Source organism: Sabethes cyaneus, chromosome 1 (genome assembly GCF_943734655.1).
Source record: "Sabethes cyaneus chromosome 1, idSabCyanKW18_F2, whole genome shotgun sequence".
NCBI classification, from domain to species: domain Eukaryota; kingdom Metazoa; phylum Arthropoda; class Insecta; order Diptera; family Culicidae; genus Sabethes; species Sabethes cyaneus.
This window is the reverse complement of record NC_071353.1, coordinates 90,945,580-90,960,638: the sequence shown is the minus strand read 5'-3', so window position 1 is coordinate 90,960,638 and position 15,059 is coordinate 90,945,580. Positions and strand designations below refer to the sequence as shown.

At 38.3% G+C, this 15,059-nt stretch overlaps 1 protein-coding gene across 1 annotated transcript in view; it reads right to left on the bottom strand.

The window, feature by feature from the left end:
* Positions 1-13,436, bottom strand: part of LOC128745935 (uncharacterized) — a 23,631-nt gene extending 10,195 nt beyond the window's left edge. Inside the window, exon 1 of the mRNA XM_053842995.1 lies at positions 10,482-13,436. Within this exon, the coding sequence (XP_053698970.1) occupies positions 10,482-13,436 (2,955 nt within the window). The remainder of the gene's footprint in view (positions 1-10,481) is intronic.
* Positions 13,437-15,059: the final 1,623 nt, after the last annotated feature.

Sequence of the window (15,059 nt, the reverse complement as noted above, 5' to 3'; positions counted from 1 at the left end):
GGGTCACCCTTGCGAAATGGTACTTTATAGGGAAAGATTTTCCGTGAAATGGTACATCCCGCGTAAGGGTTTTCGCGATATGGTAGTTTGCGAAATTCTATATTCCGCGTTATGGTCAACCGAGAATTGGTGTTCCGCCAAATGGTATTCGGCGGAATGGTTTGTAATGATGGCAAATATTAAAATGCTATCCGCTTTATTTTATCAGGCTAAGCAATGGGGGGAGTTGTTTTCTACTTTACTGTGAGGAAAATTTGTATATTAAAACACCCATGAACTCCCCAGAAACTTGCAAAACTCAATTGTTGTGACAAAGGTCATCCGAGATTCACGATTTATGTACAACACAGTTTAATTTGTGGCAATACGAAGTTTGTTGCGATACCTTGCTGGGGCGCATGGAAAGCTCCGATGTAGCAAAGATATATATTTTTGGATAGAACTAAGTGTAAACTTAATTATCTGAACCATTTTAGGCAAAATTAAAGCTAAATTGTAATTGTGTCGGTCGGTTGTGATACATACATATTGTACCGGGATTTTGAATCTAAACATCCTGTTGATTTGAACCCTTTTGAACATCTTTTTAGATAATTTCATTTCTATAATGAGAAATCATTCGATTTCTTATCAAAATGACTTAAACCGAGCTCTTGTAAAAAAAATGGCGGCAATTCACAGAAGAATATTTGAAAAATTGTTAATTTTATCCCAAACAGATTAAAGCAGGTCATCAAGAATGTAAATGGTCCTACAAGGTTTGTTGAATAGTTGAGTAGTTGAGCGAGAAAGGATATTTGTTTCAACTAATAGTTAACTGTCCGAATACTTTTTGACTGCATTTTTAGCCAATTCAAACTATATGTACTCTATCTATAAATGATTGCATATGAAAGGGGAGCCTTTTAAAACCTTAACTTCCAAACTTCATGACGATTGAATTTGTGATTTAAAAGTTACGTAAAGAAATGTGAAAAACCCGAATTAATCCACCTAGCGGCGTGACCTAGCCTTTCTACTGCCACAATAATCATTATTTAATTTCTCAGGAACTTAATTGTAGATGTATAGATGTTATATTAGACTATATTTTTAAAAATCCGTTCCGTATTCCTCAAAATCCTTATTTGCCAGTAAAATTCACAACGTATTGTGTAGAATTATATTTTCTTTCCTTGGGTGCGTAAATACATGTAAGCGTCATTTATGTTACTTGATGAACACCTTATTTAGTTTTATAATATTTATAGAAAAATAATGTAAACACAAAAGATAATTTTTACAGACTTGAATGAATATGTATAGAAAATTAGAAATTAACCCTCTAACGGGTCTACAGACGGCCTTAACTATCGGGCTTCAGGGCCACATACGAAACTTGTTTTGAATTGACAATATGAAGTATTTGTTCATAGCAGATTTTTTGATATTTTGATATTGATACCATGCATTCAAAAGTTAGCATCTTTGAAAAACAAGAGTTCAGAAAAATTATTATTATATTTCGCTTTTGAAGAAAAAGGATATGTACAACAAAATGATTGATCTCAAAATTTTACTATTGGTTTGCTTGGCTTCAATTTTGCAATATATCTGAATTAAAAAAAAATTACTGAATAGAGCATTAGATATGAAAACGAGAAATGGAACTATTTCTTAGCTAGCGCTCCTTCAGATAATTATTTTTGCATGAAAATCAAAACTTAAGCTTCTTTTGAATGTACTTTCATGAAAAGATAGTCATTAGCTTGATCGCATCGTTTTTACAATGTTAGAGGGTTAGGAAAACAAGATGAGGTCGAAAAATAGTGCCAAAGCTGCGCCATAAACATGCTTGAGAATGGGAAATACGATCGATATGATTCCCAGTGCTTGTCTTTTTTTGATTTATTTATTAAAACATGACATCTGTCCTTTAAAATATCACTAACGAAAACAAATCTTACAAAATGTCTACCGTGCAACGTTTACTTCCTATTTTTCTATCTATTGATGCGCAGAATTTGTTTGAAGTTTGTACAAATTTATTTGGAAAAATCAACTCACTAGTATTTTTGATTCTATACACCCCTATACCTACATGCTTAAATAAACTGCTTTTCTTCGCTTTTTGCTTTTCTTGTACAATTGTGAGTAACAGCAAGTGAAGAAAATGACAATTGAAATCTGAAATCAAAGAAAAGAAAAAACTTTTTGATTGAATCCCACTATTTAATATTTATTTGCAACAGATACGTAGTTCACCTACGACGTGCAGGCTTCATCAGTGTCTTATTTCAAAGCGTATACGTATCTGTCGCGAATAAATATTAAATAGTGGAATTTAGTCGGTAAAAGTTTTTTCTTTTCTTTAATTTCAGAGTTCGTATTCCACTAAGAGGCTTCAAAAACTTCAGACAATTGACATGTTTCTCACTTTTCTTGAATTTCATTGCAAATTTTAAAATTGCAAATTGTCATCACATACATACATACATACATACACACATACATACATACATACATGCATACATACATACATACATACATACATACATACATACATACATATATACATACATACATCACACACATCTCATACATTGAATACAATCAACATTTGATTGATATGTTTTGATTTCACACGTTTTAACGGTTTAATATACGGTGCTTAAGTGTTAAAGTTTGAATAACTTTTGAATGAACCGTCCGATTTTAAATAACTTGGTTTCGTTTAATAGATCTCAGCAGTAATGTTCAAATAATCATAAAATGTGTGATGTTTTTCATTGAATTAATTCTTAAATGTTACAAAAATATGTTTTAAATACTATTTTTTCACATTTCTTTATGTAACTTTCAAACTACAAGTCCAATCGTCATGAAATTTGGAAGTTAAGGGTTTGCAAGGCTCCTCTTTCATATGCAATCAATTTTGTTTAAATCGGTTAAGAGACCAATGAGATAATGAAGTCCCATATTTTTCGTATTTTTATACATAACTTTTGAACTAAAAGTCCGATCAGTATGAAATTCAATAGCGACCAATGGGACACCTAGACCTTCCATTTGACACTAAGAACATTAAAATCGGTCCAGCCATCTCCGAGAAAAGTGAGTGAGATTAAAAGCGTCACATACACACACACACACATACACACACACACACACACACACACACACACACACACACACATACATACACACACACAGAAAATGCTCAGTTTTCGAAACTGAGTCGAATGGTATATAACATTCGGCCCGCAGGACCTTCTTTCCATTTCCGGTTTTCCAAGTGATTTCTATACCTTTATACTATATATTTATATAGTAGAAAGGCAAAAAGTGTTTAAAACATATTTTTGTTACATATAATTTATCTTAGATGAAATCGTAATAAATTATTGTAAATTTTAATGTGTTGTATACGATTGCTCATAACTTTCAAATTAAACGTCAAATCAAAAAACCCGAATTAATCCACCTAGCGGCGTGACCTAGCCTTTCTACTGCTACAATAATCATTATTTAATTTCTCAGGAACATCTATAATCAACTTGTCTATATTTTTAAATATCCGTTCCGTATTTCTCAAAATCCTTATTTGCCAGTAAAACTCACAACGTATTGCGTAGAATAATTATATTTTCTATACTTGGGTGCGTAAATACTTGTAAGTGTCATTTATGTTACTTGATGAACACCTTATTTAGTTTTATAAGATTTACGTGATTTATAGAAAAATAATGTAAACACAAAAGATAATTTTTACAGACTTGAATGAATATATATAGAAAATTAGAAATTAATCCTTTACGAGTCTACAGACGGCTTTAGCTTTGGGGCAATAGAGCCACATACGACAGTTGTTTTGAATTGACAATATGAAATATGTGTTCATAGCAGATTTTTTGATATTTTGATATTAATACCATCAATACCAAAAGTTTGAAAAACAAAAACAAGAGTTCAGAAAAATTAGGCCATTGCAAATCATATTTAAAGTTTTTCTCACCCCCCCCCCCCCCCCCCCCCTTGGAAATTGGCTTGAAAAATCGGGGGGCAAAAAAATAATTTGTAGGATATGAGTCAAATTTCTTTTTATAAAATCAATTGTCTGTGGGCTCTACCGTCTGAAAAACTCGAAAAATGTGCTTCTCGTGCTTCTCGTGCTTCTAGCACGAAACAGAAATGGAAATTCGAACAATGGAATTTCCGAAAATCGTCCAAAAAAATTTTCCTCCGTTTTTGTCTTTTTTCGTATATTTTTGCATAGAAAATAATAACGGATATATTATAAGCAAGAATAGATTCGGTTTTCACGTATAAACCTTAATTCTTAAAATCCTTGTTTTTTTTTGCTCGATTAAAAAATTCACTTTATTTTTTTTCGCCCCCCCCCCCCCCCTTCAGTGGCACACCAGAAGGACAAAAACTTTATAAAATATTTGTAATGGCCTTATTATTATATTTCGCTTTTGAAGAAAAAGGATATCTACAACAAAATGATTGATCTCAAAATTTTACTATTAGTTTGCTTGGCTTCAATTTTGCAATACACTCAAGTGGATTTTTACGCGCAGGATACGTCCCGCGTAAATCAAAACCGCGTAAATTCCGAAAACCGCGTAAAAAACTTTGTGGATTTCAACACTACGCAAAAAAATAGACGTTTTGAGCACAGCCGCGTGAATTCCGAACACCGCGTAAAAAAACCGCGTGAATTTCGAAAACCGCGTAAATTCCGAAAACCGCGTAAAAAAACCACGTAAATTCCGAAAACCGCGTAAAAATAGTCGCGTAAAAAAACCGCGTAAAAAGCGACTTCAGTGTATATCTGAATTAGAAAAAATAACTGAATTAGAGCATAGAGCAGAATAAGGAAATTGAACTTTTTCTTAGCTGGCGCTCCTTCAGATAATTATTTTTGCACGAAAATCAAAACTTAAGCTTCTTTTGAATGTACTGTAGCTTCGAATTAGTGGACTGTAAAACGTATGGAAAATTTCTCAAACGAAAGAAAACGCGTCCGATCACGTTCGCTTCTAGAACACACTTAACGAATTTATTCCTCTTTAGGTTAATACACGCTAAAACTAATTACTCAAAAATGGGAACAATGTTTATACACGTTAAGTAAGATAATTACATTTATGGAAATAACATATTCACCAACATCCTCCCGCCGTTGAAATCAAAGTATTTCAACCATTGCTCTCGTCGCTCTCCTCGTCCTCAGGAAGCAGGCATATATTCCTGATAGCTCGTTTGATGGTTGCATCCTTAGTCTGCAGTGTTACGAAACGTACATGGCCATCCTTCCCTGGGTGTAGTTGAATTATTTTTGCCATGTTCCATTGTAAAGGAGGACGGTTATCGTCAACCACCAGTACCAATGCTCCTACCTTGAACTTTGTTACCTTAAACTGCTTTTGTCGTTGCTGAAGCTCTTGCAGAAAATCATTCGACCAAACACGCCAAAACTTCTGTTTGAGGTCCTGAAGGATTTGCCAGCGAGTGAGCCTACCGCATTTTACATTGGCGTACGAAGGTTCTGCAATTGTTTGAAATTTTCTGCCGATTATGAAATGTCCTGGGGTAATAGCCTTCATATCATTGGGATCATCAGAAGATGGAGTCAATGGCCTTGAGTTGAGTATAGCTTCGATTTGGCATAGAACTGTACTAAACTCTTCGAAAGACAATGTGTGCTCTGCTAGAATGGTCCGCAAATGGAATTTTACTGACTTCACCCCCGCTTCCCATATTCCTCCAAAATGAGGACTTCTTGGAGGGATAAACGACCAGTTTATTCCTCTTTGTACACAAAACTCGTTTAAACATTTCTGATGCATTTCCGATTTAAATAGGGCTTCAAGTTTCGTTATTTCACTGTCGGCACCAACAAAATTGGTTGCGTTATCCGATACTATCTTCTCAGGTAAACCTCTTCTACTAACGAATCGCTGCAAAACTCCCAAAAAGGCATCAGTAGTAAGACTCGAGACGGGTTCTAAATGGATAGCCTTTGTCGCCATACAAACGAAGATGCACACATATCCCTTTGTTGTCACTGATTTTCTTATTGAAGTTGCCGATCGAAAAGTAAATGGTCCTGCATAGTCAACTCCAACCGTCGAAAAAACATAACTTTCTTGTACTCGGTACTTGGGTAAGTCCCCAGTAAGCTGCGTCGCCCGGTTAGGGTTTTGTCGATAACATGGTACGCAGTTATGAACCACCTTGCGAATCATACTCTTAGCTCTGAGAGGCCAAAACTGCTGTCGTACAACTGCCAACAAAGTTCGTTGACCAATGTGTAAATTACTTCGGTGCAAATGTCGAATAATAACCATAGTAAAAGGATGTCCATGCGGTAACAGTAGTTGATGTTTTGCTTCGTACGGAAGATTCGCCCTTTTAATCCTTCCACCAACACGAAGCGTTTCATCGGTCTCATCCAAAAACGGATTTAAACATCTCAAGGAATGCTTAAACTCTTTCTCTTCTTTCAGCATTCTAATCTCGGTTGAAAAACATTCTCGTTGTACCAAGCGTACTGCAAGTAACAATCCTCTTTTCATTTCGTCAACTGTGGGTAGTCCTTTTTCGATATGCCTTTTTCCGCTCTTGATAAAATCCACAAATCGAATCACGTAGGCCATGGCTCTTTGTATAATGCAAAATCTACTGATCATGTCAAAAATTTTCATTCTCGAATCCACCACCAAGCTGATCAAACAAGTTTTTCGAAGCTCTGGCAAGCAGTCAACCGAAAGCGATGGCGGCGACCAGATTTCATACTCCGTTTTGTTTAGTACTACGGACCGTGCCACCAGAGATCTTCATCAAGCAACAAATTTGGTTGAATACCTCTCGAAATCAAATCCGCAGGATTGGACTTGGAAGGTACGTAGCGCCAATCAAAACTGTGTGGCATATAAATATATTCGGGTGACATGAGCTGAATTGTTTATATGTTGCTAAGTAACACAACGAATATGTTGCAGCCATAGTAACCACGTTTGTTGATTTCACACGTGGTAAGCAAGACACGAGGAGAATCGTCCTCTTTCGTTATTGGACTCTCGACAAGGTAAGTCATATTCGATCAGCGGTCTTAATTGGGTGGTCTTGATAGATTGTAAAATCAAAGAACACACAATGGCGACCGTGACAGGACCCATAAAAAAAAGGGAAAATCAATGTGTGAAAAGACCACCTAATTAAGACCACCACAATAGCGGGTCGGAAGGACCGCGCAACGGCGGGTCAGAAGGACCGCGCAACGGCGGGTCGGAAGGACCGCGCAACGGCGGGTCGGAAGGACCGCGCAACAGCGAGTCGGAAAGACTGCGCAACGGCGTCTCGGAAGGACCGCGCAACGGCGGGTCAGAAGGACCGCGCAACGGCGGGTCGGAAGGACCGCGAAACAGCGAGTCGGAAGGACTGCGCAACGGCGGGTCGGAAGGACCGCGCAACGGCGGGTCGTGACGACCGCGCAAAGGCGGGTCGAAAACATTGCCCAAAACGAATCGAAGATATCAAACGGTCGAAATGGATCTATCTATTCGCAATGGTATCATAATTAAAACTGGATACGCGGTAATACCAAAAACACTCCAGACACGTGCTTTAGAAGTGGCACACGAAGGACACCCATCAATTGCAAAAATAAAAAGCATCATACGCCAGCGCGTGTGGTGGCCAGGTATGCCCAAAAACGTAATAGATTGGGTCGAGTCGTGTAAAACATGCTGCATTAATGGTAAACCGGAAAGGACAACTCCAGTGGAAAGAATTTTCATTCCTAAAACTGCTTGGGATACTATAGCGCTAGATTTTAATGGCCCCTACATAAAGTTTGGAGGTATCCTCATCCTGGTTATAGTCGACTATAAATCCCGCTATATTATTACGAGATCAGTAAAATCCACCAACTTTGAACACACAAAAAAAGCCCTCGACGACGTATTCGGAAAAGAAGGTTTCCCAAAAAACCATAAAGGTGGATAACGGACCTCCATTCAATGGGAAAGAATTTTTGAGCTATTGCGAGCAACGAGATATTGACGTAATCTTCTCGATGCCCCTCTTTCCACAACAAAACGGATTAGTGGAAAGCTATATGAAATTAATCAACAAAGCCATGTCAGCGGCTGCGACAGATAAAACAAATTATAACACAGAATTGAGGAAAGCTGTAAATGCTCACAACGCAGCTTCCCACAGTATTACCAAAGTTCCACCAGAAGAAGTTATGTATGGAAGAAAAATTAAGCGCGGATTACCTCTACTTCAACACAGCAAATCTGAATTTAACGAGGATCTTCTGCAACACAGGGACCGAACAGCCAAACTTGCGGGGAAGCAACGTGAAGATGCCCGACGAGGTGCTCGCCACTGCAAGGTTAAACCGGGGGATGAAGTTATAATCGAACGGCACAATCGCCTGAAAGCAGATTCTCGTTTCTCTCCGACAAGGTACATAGTTATAGATGAGCGCAATGGGAACCTCACCCTCAGTGGTAAAGAGGGAAAGCTATCAAAGCGACACGTATCACAAACAAAAAAAGTCAAACTATGGCGCGAGCGCGATGCGCAAAAATCACCAAACATAAATAAACAGCATACAACCGATGCGCACTCGAGCATCACGGAACGACCAGCCCGTGAAAAATGAACACCAGCTTTCCTGAAAGATTACATATAATCAATTATAGCTAATTTCCAATAAAGAATTGAAAACCATGTGAAATATAAATTTAAGTATTTGATTTACCTTTACTTGCACTTTTTCAATTATTAGTCTTAGTCTTACTCGTTGTCGTTGTTATGAACTTGAAGTTATAACTTAACGAACAATACTTGACAGCCGCAGAGATGCCATATTTAAAAAAAAAAAAAAAAGTCTGGTACTGCTCGAAAACCGAAAAAAATCGAGCAGTTTTTCCGGCTACTCGAATTTTCTGGTTTAAAAATAATCTGCGAAAATCTGCACACTTTTTCAGGAAGTCTGTGAAAGTTTAAAGAGCTTCGAACAAAAATCTGCACCAAAACAATAAAAGTCATAAAAAAACTGCAAATATCTGCAAATTTTTAAAGATCTGCAAGACCGTTCCAAAAACAATCTGGAATTTGCAGACAAATCTGCAAGTCTGGTATCCCTGGACAGCCGAGTTGACTTAACGAAGGGCATCTGAAACCAATAAACAGTAACATAGGTGTAGAGGGACGCACCGTTTGTTTGTATTAGCAGCGGAAATAATGTAAACAACAAAGATGACGCATCTCGCGCGACATAAGGATTGCTGATGTGCAACTGTATTGATTCCTGTGCATCAATAAAAAAAAAAATAATTTTCGCTTCGAGAAAATTTACAGATGCAAACAAATCGCGCATACGTATTCGCGTTTGCCGTACATAAGTAATAAAATACGTCGATCTAAAACAGGTATGCCAGTATTGTCGAGTAAAACGTACACACTTAAACATTTTTAGCTACAAATTAGCTGACCTCACCTCAAACATAGTAAAACTATACCTACTTTATTATTTTTTTTGGGAAAAGGGGAGATGTGTGGCATATAAATATATTCGGGTGACATGAGCTGAATTGTTTATATGTTGCTAAGTAACACAACGAATATGTTGCAGCCATAGTAACCACGTTTGTTGATTTCACACGTGGTAAGCAAGACACGAGGAGAATCGTCCTCTTTCGTTATTGGACTCTCGACAAAGTAAGTCATATTCGATCAGCGGTCTTAATTGGGTGGTCTTGATAGATTGTAAAATCAAAGAACACACAAAAACCCTCCGTCAACATCTGGATTTCCTTCACTCGATTTCCGATAAAAATTTGAAGCGTCTCGATTGGTCGTCTTATCCAACATAGCACAATTTGAGAATCACTCCAAAGGATCACTGAAGTGAAGTTGATGCTCATTGATTTCAAGATTCTAACCACCAGCCGAGAAAGGAGTAAAGCTGCTAAAAGTTCTGCCCGCGGTGTTGTTATTTCCTTTTTCTTATCTTCCCTTTTCGGTAACACTCTAGACTTGCTACAAATCATCTTCATTTCAGCTCTACCGTCACCAAAAACCGAACGTGCATAGAGACATGCACCGTATCCAAGGTCAGATGCATCAGAAAACCCATGCAACTCGACGTCCATACAGCCTTCATTAAAAACACATCTTGGAATTTTTATACCATTCAGTGTTTGTAGTTGAGATCGAAAATTCGTCCATAACCTTACGAAATCAAGCGGAAGCGGCTCGTCCCAATGCAGCTGAAGCAACCACAGCTCTCTCATAAAAAGCTTAGCCGTCATTAGTACAGGACCAAGAAACCCTAGTGGATCAAATATTTTTGAAATTTCGCACAGCACTGACCGCTTTGTTAAATTATCGCTGCTGCTGGATTTTGGCAAACAAAAAGTGAACATGTCGCAGACAGGATCCCACGCTATACCCAGAGTTTTCATTAGATGGTTTACCTCCGGATTTCCTACCTCTCCTAGTTTCTCTCTTTTCGCATCCGGAATCGTCTGCAGAACAGCTGTCGAATTTGAACATACCTTGTGGACATCGAAGCTTCCTTCCTTCAGTAACGCAGTCACCTGCTCGATTAGTTCCAAAGCATCTTCCAATGAATTGGCACCTGCCAGGAAATCGTCGATATAGAATGAATTTTTTATGGCCTGTGCCGCCAACGGGTATCGTTCCTCGTTTTCAGAAGCAAGCTGCCGAAGCGACATCGTCGCAAGAAACGGGGACGAAGCAAGTCCATATGTCACGGTCTTCAAAGCATAGAATTTCAACGGCTGAGAATTATCCTCTCTCCAAACAATTCTTTGAAAACGAACATCGTCGTCGTGTACTTCCACTTGTCTGTACATTTTAGGTATATCAGCGCTCACGGCGATACGAAACGATCGAAAGTTTATCAAAATGGAAATTAAATCGTTCTGTACAGTAGGTCCCACCATTTGTACATCGTTGACAGAAACACCGCTAGTCGATTCTGCCGAGCCGTCAAAAACCACCCGCAACTTAGTGGTGGTACTGGTCGGTTTTAGAACGTAATGGTGCGGAAGATAAAATGCATTGCCGATTTCTTCATCTGACGATGGTAAAATGTTTACCATATGCTTCAAACTTTCATATTCTCTCATAAAACTAACGTATTGCATTTTCAGCGTCGGGTCACGATCCAATCTTCGTTCAACTGCCAGGAACCGCCTTTTGGCCATCGCCAATGAATCGCCAAGTAACCTCTGCTTTTCGTTAAACGGTAGCCGCACTACAAACCTACCGTCACCTTTGCGTTGGTGCGTCTCCAGAAAATGGGTCACACATTCGTTGTCTGAAGAGCGCTCTAATTCTTCTGTACCTTCGTAGGAATCTAAATACCAAAAACGTTCCAATAACTTACCGACATCATCTTCATCAACTGTGGTGTAGAATGCATGTCCCATGTTAACATGGACGATTGGAATAAAACCGCTTATTATCCACCCTAGATGGGTTTCCTGCACCGTTGGCATATCGTCAGCCAGGTTCAGCTGTCCTTGTTTCATAAGTTTGAAGAACAATCCTGAACCGAGAAGAACATCTACCGGTCCTGGTACATTGAATGTCGGATCAGCCAGCACAATTTCTTCAGGGATGCTCAAATGTTCAACTGTAAACTTCTGCACCGGGAGATCACCAGTAATCTTCTTCACCACGAGAAACTCCATGCATGGTGACTCGTAATCACTCACTCGAGACCTTATGCGCGCGTGCACCTTAAACTGAATTCCTATCGAATTGCCACCAATACCCGCAATTGTGTAGTTCGATCGTTTTTGTTTTAGTCCAAGCTTCGATGCTAGCTCTTCTGTGATGAAATTTTTATGTGATGCAGAATCCAACACTGCTCGACATACACTCTTGCGCTTGCTAGAGCCACAAATCGATGCAACCACAGTAGCTAAAAGAGTATTTTGTTCGACATCAACGTTTGCACAAAGAACAGATCCACTGGTAGGAGCCGAAGAACTGGTATCAGCGACTACTGCATCAGAAGAAGCTTCATTCGGTATTGTGTTGGCCACCGATGCCTTGCTTTCAGATGACTGTGCATTTTCGGAATGCAAATACGTATGATGTCGTCTGCCGCAACGCTTACAGGAGTGTTCGGATCTACACTTCCCCGTAATATGTCCTCTTTCAAGACAGTTAAAGCAAGATCCGCTCTTTCGCAATGTTGAGTACTTGTCGCTAACGGCTGCCTTTTTAAAAATGTCGCATTTCCACAACTCGTGATCACCTTTACAATGTTGACATTTTTCATTAGTTGTTACAAGGCTATGCATTCTCACATCGACTTTGCTAGACGGTCGTGACTGCTTATTCAATTCCAATGAAGGCTTTGTAGTACGACTTTTTTTTTCATACACTCGGCATCTTTCCTTCAAAAACTCCATAGTCGAGCGATACTCTGGTAGCTCGTCACCTTGACTTAACTCCCACGCCTTTCGAGTTTCCAAGTCAAGTTTCTTCGCAAGAACATTTAACAGCATCATTTCCCCCAGTCCAACCACTGGTAACTCCAGATTCTTTAGAGTATCAACATGTTTAGAACACGTATCGATCAATTTCCGTAAGCCGATACCACTATCCTTCGTCATTACCGGTATGTTGAATATGGCATCAATGTGTTTATCGATGATGACTCTTTTATCTTCATATCGCTCACGTAAAGTAGCCCAGGCCGCATCATAATCACCGTTATTTATGATATCCTGGTCGATTACGCCTACTGCAGCACCGACTAACGCATTTCTTAGGTGATACAGCTTAATAGCTGGAGACTCGGTTTGATATCGGGACATCACATTTTCGAACATATTCTTGAAGGCATACCAGTTCTCGTAGTTTCCGTCGAACGTTGGCAAGGGTGCTTTCAGAGGAGGAATCATTATTTGGTTATTCAGCTGTTGCATCGATACCGCTGATACTAGCTCATTATTGGCAGTAGTTTCGATCAAACTGGTTATTTTTACGAAAATATCCGAATACAACGCTTCAAATTCAATGAGTTTTAATTCCTCTGCATAACGTACCTCATCACCGATATTCAAATTGAACATTTCATTCTGCAACTCGTTGTATTCACCGTATGCACTATCCGCAAGCTTCATTTGCAACTGCAGGAAATGTTTGTTCTGTATTTCTTCTTGCTTCCAAATGGCATTCTGTACACGCCGTAGTTTTCGCTCTACGGTTTCTTTTTTCATGCTCAAAACTTTAAATTCATTATCCATTTTTTTCTTTGATTCTTTATCCTTTTTTACTTTTAACTGTTCACTTATTGGCAATGCGGTCGCTTCCGTCTCACCAGGAATATCACCACCACTTTTCTGTTCTTTATTCTTCTTCACATCCGGTGTGCGTGCAGTAGCCATTTTTTTCCTTTCAAAATGGCGGCTGGAATCACGAGATTTTTCTTCCTGAATTGCCTTCTTAAATGGCCTTTTAAAAAGAATCACTTCCAAAACGAATTCACCACAAGGTGATCACATTAATATTCGGTTACCGATTAACTACATCCGGCTCGAAGGACCAAAAAGATGTAGCTTCGAATTAGTGGACTGTAAAACGTATGGAAAATTTCTCAAACGAAAGAAAACGCGTCCGATCACGTTCGCTTCTAGAACACACTTAACGAATTTATTCCTCTTAAGGTTAATACACGCTAAAACTAATTACTCAAAAATGGGAACAATGTTTATACACGTTAAGTAAGATAATTACATTTATGGAAATAACATATTCACCAACATGTACTTTCATGAAAAGATAGTCATTAGCTTGATCGCATCGTTTGCCCTGGCCCTGGCGAACCCACTACGTTCGAATCCGGATTGTAGCTTTGTTCGACTCATGCACCTTCCAGCATTGGACAAAAGGTAGGAGTCAAAATGACTACTTGTCAAGCGTAGTTACCAATACCCCCCTCCTTTCCTTTCCGCTCTTCCCCTCCTTCACCAACAATTTTCATTTCTTTCCCCTACCGCCCTTCATCAACTGTAGAACCATCGTTTCAAAAAATATTAAGATGAGGTCGAAAAATAATGCAGAAGCTGCGCCATAAACATGCTTGAGAATGGGAAATGTGATCGATATGATTTCCAGTGCTTGTCATTTTTGATTTATTTATTAAAACATGATACATGACATAAGCACATCTGTCCTTTAAAATGTCACTAACGAAAACAAATCTTACAAAATTACTACCGTGCAACGTTTACTTCCTATTTTTCATATAACATTTTAAGCTCTAGTATCTATAAATTGAAAAGAGCATCTATTGATGCGCAAAATTTATTTGAAATTTGTATAAATTTATTTGGAAAAATCAACTCACTAGTATTTCTAATCCTATACACCACTATACTTACATGCTTAATTTTTTTTTTTGGCAACACGGTTGTACGGTTGATACGTTCTCTGATCTGTGGATACTTTAATATGAATTTATAGAGTGTAATCTTTTCTAACAATTATTTATTTTTGCTTATTAGAAACGTGGGTAGTGTCTATTAACCATTTTTGATCAGTAATATAAGTGTTGTGCTGAAATAATTATAAATTTATCATTTAGCTTGGATGGCAAATCAGTATTGTTATCAGTAGTCAGAAGTGCTTTTTGTGATAGTGCTTAGCTAAATCGTTAACTGCTGCTGTTGTTGTTGCTGTATAGCTGGTTGAAAGATCTGTTGCGATCATTCGCTGTAATTAATTTAGCTGTAAAGTTTTAAAAGTGCTATTGTAATTCAAAAAGTTTAAAAGCAGATTTGGCCAAATTGAATTAAAAGGCAACCTAAACAATATAGCCGTTGGTTTGTTTGCGCGTGTTGTAGTGTGGTTGCTGAAGTAGCTCGAATAGTACCACACTATCAACTGAAATTGATAAAGTATACATGGATGACTCGCATGCACGTTGAGTGCCGCTTTGATATATCGGTAGATTTAGCTAAAATTGAATGAACAAGTGCTCCCCACAATTCTGTTGCAGTAGCGCTATA